The 11096-nt window shown below is 43.9% G+C and overlaps 1 protein-coding gene across 1 annotated transcript; it reads left to right on the top strand.

Moving 5' to 3' along the window:
• The first annotated feature begins 4645 nt into the window (after nt 1–4645).
• Nucleotides 4646–10939, top strand: LOC139552426 (S-adenosylmethionine synthase-like). The gene is made up of 9 exons (XM_071364158.1): nt 4646–4977; nt 7252–7329; nt 7536–7658; nt 7789–7901; nt 8016–8159; nt 8361–8579; nt 8763–8945; nt 9158–9291; nt 9472–10939. The coding sequence occupies exons 1-9, from the start codon at nt 4887–4889 to the stop codon at nt 9572–9574; spliced, it is 1188 nt and encodes a 395-aa protein (XP_071220259.1). The 5' UTR covers nt 4646–4886; the 3' UTR covers nt 9575–10939.
• The last annotated feature ends 157 nt before the right edge of the window (nt 10940–11096 follow it).

Genomic DNA, 11096 nt, shown 5'->3' with positions numbered 1-11096 from the left:
CAGCACAGGGGAGACCAACTTCATATTAATGCCCATGATTTTGGAATAAGATGTTTGACAAGCAGGTGTCCACATACTTTTGGTCATGTATTGTATGTTTGACTAAATACATGAAAGCTTCTATTTCTCCATGCCACTGCAATCTTCTGAGTGTGCGCCAGACAGTGGAATTAACAGCAACACACTGCAGCATTAGTTTGTTGTCATCTTATAAAATGCCCTCCCTGGCACTCAATGACCTCTTTCATTCTTTTTTGTTATTTGCATTTATTGTTTTGTATTGTTAGGTATTACTGCACTGTTGGAGCTAGGAGCATAAGCATTTCACTACACCCACAATAACACCTGTGTATGCGACCAATAAAATGTTATTTGGCTAGCACAGTAAACATCTTAAAGGAAGGACATCAGAAGATATTGATGAAAACAGGATGATTGATTATGAAGCACAATAACAAAGGGTATGGAGGAGTAGGCAAAACAACACCACAGTTCTGTGTAGGCCTTCTACCCCAGCCAATTGGTGTCTGGACTCTGGACCTTTATGGCACAGGACAGGAGGTAGTGCAGTTGACTTTGTCACTTGTTGTGACAAGGTAGGGTGGTATACAGACGATAGCCCTATTTGGTAAAAGACCAAGTCTATATTATGGCAAGAACAGCTCAAATAGGAAAAGAGAAACGACAGACCATCATTACTTTAAGACATGAAGGTTAATCAATACTTATATATACATTAGATGGCATATGCAATAATATATATCTGTGGACTGCAGTAACTACACGCCGCACCCACTACACACAGCGCCTACTGCCATTGTAGGTACTAGTAACAGTAAGTGTAACAGTATACCTTCCGTCCCTCTCCTCGCCCCGAACCAGGGACCCTCTGCACACATCAACAACAGCCACCCTCGAAGCATCGTTACCCATCGCGCCAGCAAGGGGAACAACTACTTCAAGGTCTCAGAGCGAGTGACGTCACCGATTGAAACGCTATTAGCGCGCACCACCGCTAACTAGCTAGCCATTTCACATCGGTTACACTCACCCCCCTTTTCCGCAGCAACCAGTGATCCGGGTCAACAGCATCAATGTAACAGTATAGCTTCCTTCCCTCTCCTCGCCCCTACCTGGGCTCGAACCAGGACCCTCATCACACAGACAACAGTCACCCACAGAAGCATCGTTACCCATTGCGCCACAAAAGCCGTGGCCCTTGCAGAGCAAGGGGAACAACTACTTCAAGGTCTCAGAGCGAGTGACGTCACCGATTGAAACGCTATTAGCGCGCACCACCGCTAACTAGCTAGCCATTTCACATCGGTTACATAAGCCCATTAGCATTACATCACAACAAGCATTAAGTCACTACATGCACGCTAGCTAGCTAGTACAACATAAGATGCAACACTAACTAGCTAGCTAGTACACATATACAGTGGCTTTCGAAAGTATTCACCCCCCTTGGCATTTTTCCTATTTTGTTGCCTTACAACCTGGAATTAAAATTGATTTTGGAGGGGGGGTTGTATCATTTGATTTACTCAACATGCCTACCACTTTGAAGATGCAAAATATGTTTTATTGTGAAACAAACAAGAAAAAATACAAAAAATCTAAAAACTTCAGCGTGCATAACTATTCACCCACCCAAAGTCAATACTTTGTAGAGCCACCTTTTGCAGCAATTACAGCTGCAAGTCTCTTGGGGTATGTCTCTATAAGCTCGGCACATCTAGCCACGGGGATGTTTGCCCATTCTTCAAGGCAAAACCGCTTCAGCTCCTTCAAGTTGGATGGGTTCTGCTGGTGTACAGCAATCTTTAAGTCATACCACATATTCTCAATTGGATTGAGGTCTGGGCTTTGACTAGGCCATTCCAAGACATTTAAATGTTTCCCTTTAAACCCCTCGAGTGTTGCTTTAGCAGTATGCTTAGGGTCATTGTCCTGCTGAAAGGTGAAGCTCTGTCCCAGTCTCAAATCTCTGGAAGAGTGAAACAGGTTTCCCTCAAGAATTTCCCTGTATTTAGCGCCATCCATCATTCCTTCAATTCTGACCAGTTTCCCAATCCCTGCCGATGAAAAACATATCCACAGCATGATGCTGCCACCACCATGCTTCGCTGTGGGGATGGTGTTCTCAGGGTGATGAGAGGTGTTGGGTTTGCGCCAGACATATTGTTTTCCTTGATGCCAAAAAGCTAAATTTTAGTCTCATCTGACCAGAGTACCTTCTTCTATATGTTTGGGGAGTCTCCCACATGCCTTTTGGCGAACACCAAACATGTTTGCTTATTTTTTTCTTTAAGCAATGGCTTTTTTTCTGGCCACTCTTCTGTAAAGCCCAGCTCTGTGGAGTGTATGGCTTAAAGTGGTCCTATGAACAGATACTCCAATCTCCGCTGTGGAGCTTTGCAGCTCCTTCAGGGTTATCTTTGGTCTCTGATTAATGCCCTGATTAATGCCCTTTATTTAACTAATTACTTCTGAAGGTAATTGGTTGCACCAGATCTTATTTAGCGGCTTCATAGCAAAGGAGTGAATACATATGCACACACCACTTTTCCGTTTTTTTTTTTTTTTGAATTTTTTAAAACAAGTTATTTATTTAATTTCACTTCACCAATTTGGACTATTTTGTGTATATCCATTACATGAAATCCAAATAAAAATCTATTTAAATTACTGGTTGTAATGCAACAAAATAGGAAAAATGCAAAGTGGATGAATACTTTTGCAACGCACTGTATATAGAGAGTTAGGCCAGGGTTTAGAACGGCCGCCATGTTAGCACCCATATAGAACTCTATTCTTGAAATGTTGGTGATGTAACAATACGAGAGTGCCTCCGACAGTTCCCTATAAAATTACCCGCTGTAAACGAGCAAATCAGAGCAACAAATTTAACAGACATTTTTATTGGTTAACATTTGAGATAATGGGTATCCAAGTTTTTACTGTGTTGTAGTGTCATCAAATTGCATATCTGCTTTCACTGGACATCTTCATATGTTTTGAAAACTATCAGAAACAAACAGCACAATGCGGAATCGTTAATTATCACTTAGCAACAACTATGGAGGAGAAAGTGGTGCTCTCGGAACGTTCAACCACAGATAGAAGAACGAGCCAGGTATTTCACCGGAAGCATCCGGTTGGCTTTTTCACTCACCACCAAATATGGTGATGAGAGGAAGCCCAATGGTCGGAAGTGGGAAAAGATGGATTTTGGTTGAGATTCTGCAAATTTTCTCATCGATAAAATGTTTGTTTATATTCTACCCCCTTTTTCTATCTTGTCTCATCGCTGCAACTCCAATTGAGCGCTGCCCTATGGGACTCCCAGTTACGGCCGGTTGTGACACAGTTTGGGATCGAACACAGGTTTGTAGTGCCTTAGACCACTGCTCCACTTGGGAGGCCATCGATCAAACGTATGATCTCCATACAATTTTTTTGTTTCCAAAACCAGACTCTGTAACAAACAGAGTGGACTGCGTTTTGTAGACTTTGCCAAAGTTTAAAAAAATGTTGTTATTTAGGAATGCAAGACCGAATTTAGTTTTTGCACACTTATCCTGTACTACTAAGAAAATTAAAAGAGACCTACTAACTTCTATCAAACCCTGCCCCATCCCCTTCATCCCCTTCCAACCTCAATAACCCTATACAGTGATCCCTCGCCACTTCGCGGTTCACTTATCGCGGATTCGCTATTTCGCGGATTTTCATAATGCATTTTTTATTTTTTTTTGGTGCATTGTGCTCTGCATTCTGATTCGCTAAAAACTCACTCCCGCTTCTTGTATCAAAACATGCTACGAATTGTGCTATCATTTTGTCGTCTCGTGCAGTTATGTGTACGTACATAAAACAGCTTGGCAAATTTACATTAAGTTGGCCAGGAAGGAAGGAAGGACTAACGCTTGGTCGCTTAGCAACCATGGTGCGAATGGCCACTGAACTTAAGCGAGTAGCTGAGGAATGGGACCCTTTGATGAGCCGTTCATTACAGTTCTCCAACGTAATCGATGGTGGCATGTCGGTGTACAAGGATCTTTTTGCAAAGAAGAAAAAAGAGCGACAACAGCTGCCTATCACTATGCTCTTCTCCCGAACAAACACACCTGCACCGCGGGCTTCAGAAGAAGAGAACACTGCAGAGCGCAGTCAGGATGCAGCGGCCCAGTCTGAAGAGCAGTGAAACGGCCTACACGTGAGTCACTGTATTTGTATACATGTAATAGTTGCTAATTGTAAAAAAAAAAAGAAGTTTTCTATTTCGCGGATTTCACTTATCGCGGGTCATTTTCGGAACGTAACCCCCGCGATAAACGAGGGATTACTGTACACCAATCTTTCCCTCTCTTCCACATACCGGTACTAACAACAATACATCAACACATGCTTCACCGTGGTACTACTGTTGTACTGTGTTGTTGTATGTGTCGAACTGCTTTGCTTTATCTTGGCCAAGTCGCAGTTGCAAATGAGAACTCAAGTAGCCTACCTGGTTAAATATAGGTGAAATAAAAAATACATTTAAAAAACGACTTGGTGGGCGCAGTGTGTACTCGATCATCACTACACCCCCCCCCCCCGAAAAAAGACTACCTGGAACGTGTCCTTAGTCAACAGCCCCTCCTATACGTTGCAATTGGCTAAACAGACAGGACACGGGGACGCCCCTCACTGACGCGATTGAAGGATAAATATCAACGCCACCAGATTGTTTCAAGAACACCGGCGAAATAGCTAAGTCTACAGAAACCCTAATTTTTAAATTGGGCAATATACTTAGTATCAGATACATCATATTTTGTAAACTACAGTTGACTGAGTTTAGCTAGATATACTCTGCAAATAACAATTCCTTTAAAATGAACGGGCAATTGAACGGTTTCCATAACTCACTCATTGATGAAGACTGCTTTTTGTTCACCTCTGAATCTGTTGGAGAAGGACACCCAGGTGAGTTTGAGTCCGTATTATTTTAGCTAGCTAGTTTCCAACATAAGGAAAGGTTATGTGGTAGATTCAGCGAACTAGCAGCAAGTGCTGCCAAATGCCTGCCAGTCATTTTTACAAACACGCATAAACGTTAGCTAACATATTGTTCGTATGCCTCAGTCAGCTAGCTATTTGACTATTTTTCACATTTGCTGATCTGAGTCAGCCGATATTATGAATGGGGAACGCGAGCCAGAGTCAGGCCACGCGGGTTGCCTTCGCCATGGGATCGGGTGCTAGCTAACGTTAGCTAGAAGCTAATGCTAATCCAGAAAAGTGTGACACTAAAATACTTGTCTGGATGGTCAAGTCGCCACCTGTGGTGCGTTTATTTAAAAACGTAACATATATGCCATATTTTCATATATTCGTCGTTGTTCCTTTCATTGAATTTATTACCACATTTTGGGCGAGTCGAACAACGGTATTACATCAGTAGACTGCGAGCTCGTGCACGTGACATAATGCAACTGCGAGCGCGGACCAAGTAGCTTTTGTTGTTATCTGGTCATTGGGTTAGCGGAGTTCTCTAGCAGTGGTGTATTTTAGTTCATTCCAATGCGTGTAGTATAGTAACAGTTGTGTCGGTGATTTATTTTGATTTGACTGAAGCATGAGACCACGGTGTACTCATTTCACCTCAAATTACCATTGTTTCATGAGCTGAAATAAAAGATCCCAGAAATGTTCCATAAGCACAACAAGCTTATTTCTCTTAAATGTTGTCCACAAATTTGTTTACTTCACCCTTAGTGAGCATTTCTCCTTTGCCAATATAATCCATCCATCTGACAGGTTTGGCATATCAAGACTATGATTAAACAGCATGATCATTACAGGGGACAATTTAAAAAGTGACTCAAATGTGCAGTTTTGTCACACAACACAATGCCACAGATGTCTCAAGTTTGGGTGTGAAATTGGCATTTTGACTGCAGGATTGTCCACCAGAGCTGTTGCCAGAGAATTTTAATGTCTCTACCATAAGCCACCTCCAATATATTTTTAGAGTTTGTCAGTACATCCAACTGGCCTCAACCGCAGACCACATGTGTGGGCGAGCGGTTTGCTGATGTCAACGTTGTGAACAGAATGCCCCATTGTGGGGCATTCTGTTCACCTCTACCGACAACAAACAATTGCATTTTATCGATGGCAATTTGAATGCACAGAGAGAGCGTGTTGAGATCCTGAGGTCTATTGTCGTGCCATTCATCCACCGCCATCACCTCATGTTTCAGCATGTTAATGCACAGCCCCATGTCCCAAGGATGTGTACACGATTCCTGGAAGCTGAAAATGTCCCAGTTCTTCCATAACCCGCATACTCACCAGACATGTCACGCATTGAGCATGTTTGGGATGCTCTGGATCAATGTTTATGACAGCTCATTCCAGTTCCCGCCAATATCCAGCTTCTTCGCACAGCCATTGATGAGTGGGACAATATTCCACTGGCCACAATCAACAGCCTGATTTAACTCTGCGAAGGAGATGTGTCGAACTGCATGAGGCAAATGGTGGTCACACCAGATACTGACTGGTGTGCTGATCTAAGCCCCTACCTTTTTTTGTCAAGGTATCTGTGACCAACAGATGCATGTCTGTATTCCCAGTCATGTGAAATTCATAGATTAGAGCCTAATGAATTTATTTACTTATGAAGTAAAATCTTTGAAATTGTTTCATGTTTTTATATTTTTGTTTGCATTACAGTAGCTAGCCAGGTTTTCTGGCTACAGTCCTCATGTACAGGTTTAAGTGCAATGCTCACTCAACATTTGGGGGAGGGAGACAGCTCCATTGCAGCTGATTATCTAGGCTTACCTCCACCCTAAATATAGGCCTAGGCCTCTTCTCCAGGGACTGCAGTGCAACTGTGGGCAGCCTGTCGCATTATGCACCTTTTGTCACAAGAAGCTGCTTTAAGCAAGCAGTCAATGTTGTAACAATTCAGTCCATATGATAATCTTTTGAATTAAAAGCCAACATGGTGCTAGTGGTGAGACTGTCTTGTAGAGACTGCCCCCCTCCTTGCGGGGCTGGGGGGTGCCAGCCAGGGTGTGAATGGACTGTGGTTAGGAATGTGGCCACCCTAGTGCTTTGCAGCTGTCGCTCATATTGGTCCATTGGTTTTGCATTTGCAGGGATAAACTGCCTGGGGAAGTGTTCAGCTGTGTCTTTTTTATATGTTTAAGCAGGATACACCCGTAACTCCCTTTTCTTGTTTAACAGATAAGATTTGTGACCAGATCAGTGACGCTGTGCTTGATGCCCATCTCAAGCAGGACCCTGATGCCAAAGTGGCATGTGGTAATGATCAAGCACCCATTAAAAACTTTTCTATGGATTTGTCCATGTTACATTAACATGACCTTGCTTCTGTCCCCCCTTTATCACCCTGAATAGCTAATGCTCATGTTTACCTCACTTCCACTCACTTTCCTTCACTTGATTTTCTTCCATTTGTCCCCTTCTTTCTCTCACATGCTTTCTCTTTCTGTCTGCATTTTCTTCAGAGACTGTAGCTAAGACTGGGATGATCCTGCTGGCAGGGGAGGTCACCTCCAGGGCAAACGTTGATTACCAGAAGGTCGTCAGGGACACGATCAAGTACATTGGCTATGACGACTCCTCCAAGGGTATTATGGCGAATTTGCTCTGATTAGATTAAATTGCTACTTTCCATTGAAAACATGGTTTTAAGAGGTCACAGGGTTTGCTTTAGTAGGTACAGAAAGTAACACTGAGGTTTGACTTCCCTTCCCACAGGCTTTGACTATAAGACCTGCAATGTCCTGGTGGCTCTGGAGCAGCAATCCCCTGACATCGCTCAGGGTGTTCACCTGGACCGCAAAGAGGAGGATGTGGGAGCTGGAGACCAGGTTAGAAGGCTCCTGTCTTTGAGTGTTTGTGAGAGGAAGTGACTGGGCCTTGACCGTATGATAGTGTTTGTTTTTGACCCCGCTCCAAGTGTTTGACTGTGTTTTGTGTTACAGGGTCTGATGTTTGGGTATGCCACGGATGAGACTGAGGAGTGTATGCCCCTCACCATCGTCCTCGCCCACAAGCTCAATGCCAAGATGGCTGAATTGCGCCGCAACGGAACCCTCCCCTGGCTGAGGCCAGACTCCAAAACTCAGGTTAGATTCAGCATTGTAGCCCATGAACACCCATGTACCAACTATGGCAAGGAAGTCATGTAATCCCTTGTCCAGATCTTCGTAATGAAGCTGGCTTTTCAGATGCACTCCAATCACATGCAGGTATCCTAGTACCTTGCCTTACCTTGTCAAACGTGTGTACTCTTTGATTGACATTTCATACCTCGTCGCCCTCTCTAGGTGACTGTTCAGTATAGGCAGGACCGTGGGGCCATGCTCCCAGTGCGTGTGCACACTGTCGTGGTGTCCGTGCAGCATGATGAAGTAATTTGCCTGGATGAGATGCGTGACGCGCTGAAGGAGCAGGTTGTGAAGGCTGTGGTGCCCACCGTGTACCTGGACGACGACACCATCTACCACCTGCAGCCCAGCGGCCGCTTCGTCATTGGAGGTCCTCAGGTGAGACTGAGAGATGTATTGTACACCACTGTCCTCAATAGACTCTAGAAAATGGCCATCCAGAGAGATGTGATCAAGTAGCTACATAGTCAGTCAGATTTGTTTTTTAAAGTAGGCTCTTGTCAACACGAGAGACATTTCCAAGGCTGTCCTGGGCTCCTTGGCTGACTCTCCCCCTCTCAGGGTGATGCTGGCCTGACCGGACGTAAGATCATTGTGGACACCTACGGAGGCTGGGGGGCCCACGGTGGAGGGGCCTTTTCAGGGAAAGACTACACTAAGGTGGACCGCTCTGCTGCCTACGCTGCCCGCTGGGTGGCCAAGTCCCTGGTGAAGGCTGAGCTCTGCAAGCGCGTACTGGTCCAGGTCAGGATTGAGCTAATGGCTGCAACCTAACAATTTTATTTGTCTTTTGTGGTTGTTTTCAGCTTGTGGATTCAGGTTTTGATTTGCTATAAGAGTCATTCACTTAGAACTGTTATGTATAACAATGAGATGAAAAGTAAAGATAGCATATTTTACAACCTGTCATGTGAATCTTGATCATGTAAGTTAATAAGAAGTGGCTGTGTTGTCAGGTAGCCTATGCTATTGGAGTGGCCCATCCCCTATCCATCTCCATCTTCCACTATGGGACTTCTCAGAAGAGCGAGAGGGAGCTGCTGGACATCGTCAAGAAGAACTTTGACCTCCGCCCTGGTGTCATTGTCAGGTAGTGTGGAATAATGGTGGCTGCCAGTAACATATTTTGTTATCAGCGGTCCCATAGGGCCGGAGCTGGTCCTCATGGGTCTAGGGGTTCTACATTTGAATGGCAACGGCTTGGTTTGCCCTCTAGTAATCTGCGCATTTATTTACCCAGTTCAACACTATTGTGCTTTTTGTGTTCCAGGGAGCTCGACTTGAAAAAGCCTATCTACCAGCGGACAGCTGCCTATGGCCACTTTGGGCGGGAGGCCTTCCCCTGGGAGGTCCCCAAAAAGCTTAAATACTGAATCCCTCACCCTGAGCTATGGGTGTACTACAGAAAAACCTACAAGCTCTGGGAGGGACGAATGTCCACAATCACCCCCAAACTCTCATCCCTAAAGGAAACATTTTACTCTCCTGTCCCCTCTACCCATCTGCAATTGCTTGCACACCCCCTGAAATCCATTTCCTGTCTTTCCCTCTGACAGTTGTTTTATCTTCACAGAAATGTATTTTCTCTCTTCTCCCTGCTGTTTCTGTACCTATCCCCCACCCAATGTTTCTCTGGTTGGAGAAATAATTGATGGCACATTTTAGGCCTAAGAATGCTAGGAGTTGCAACAGGTAATTAGGATGTAAATCTTGTCCCCTTAACTATTTTTTGTCAGAAGTTTTGAAGTTTTGAATTTTTTGTCAGATGCAACCAAAAACCCATTTGTCAAAGTGGAACTGCAGAACTTGAGTTTCCTTAAACTATAGTACCTTGTTTGGAACAGTTAACCCTTCAGACCATGTTTTCTGACGTGTTACAGAGAAGTCAGAAGCTTCTAATGAATTCTGGTTCTGTTGGGATGTATGTTGTATCTCTATTCCCTCTGTCACATCCTTTGTCAAATTAAGATTACATGTGAAAGTTCTAGAATGTTCTGTTTGTCCTGATAGACCAAGGTAAAGGCAAGGCACTTCCCCTCTAGACAGTGACCACTGGGTGTCGCTAGAGAAACTGCTTCAGTCTGCTCCTGTGAGGGGCTCTCTTTACCATTTGATAACTCAATACTTGAAAACAAACGAAAGTGCTTCATTTGACTGCCTTTAGGGATCTTTTAACATGGATGCTGACAAGTGAGGAAGGTAAACTTAAAAAGCATTAGAGCATTGTTTTACCCTCTGGTTCCTAAAGTGGTCCACAGAAAAACTTTGTTGCAGCCACTAGGTGGTGCTCTAAGCATTTGCCAGTGTTATTTATATTTTAGCGACAAGGGTTTGGGAGATGACTGACTTCGCAGAAGTATTTTAAACTTTTTTTTCCTTCCCACATGCCCACTGATAGGAGCAAAAGTCTGGCGGGTGTTGTACAGAGAAACCGGCCTCGTTTACAATGCTCTCTCTGTTGGGTATGTGCGGACTGCATCATTTGCATTCTCTACATTCTTTTAATATCTTTAACATTTTTGGTGGTGAGGCTCAGTCTGGTTACTGAAGGTGTAAAAGTGCCTTTTTTAATGTTTTTACCTCCCCACACACACCCTGCCTGCTCCTGCTACCATCTCCAACCCCTCACCTGTGATGCTCTCTTGATGCTTACAGACCCCTCCCCTTGGCTCAAATGTTCCATTTCCGAAAGACTTGAAATGCTCCATGTGAAACCTTTGAATAAAAGTCTACCCTGATGTTCTGTGCATAATTCCTTTTTGAATTTTTCTAAAATTCTCAATATGCAACACTTGCAGCACTAACCTCCATGGGTACTGAAACAGAAATAAATTAATTGGGAGAGGTAGATTATCATGTCCCTAATGAGGACACAATTTAATGTACACTGTTTGG

The sequence above is a fragment of the Salvelinus alpinus genome, chromosome 24 (genome assembly GCF_045679555.1).
Source record: "Salvelinus alpinus chromosome 24, SLU_Salpinus.1, whole genome shotgun sequence".
Lineage (NCBI taxonomy): Eukaryota > Metazoa > Chordata > Actinopteri > Salmoniformes > Salmonidae > Salvelinus > Salvelinus alpinus.
Note: the sequence above shows the minus strand (reverse complement) of the source record. Positions and strands in the feature narration are given on the sequence as shown.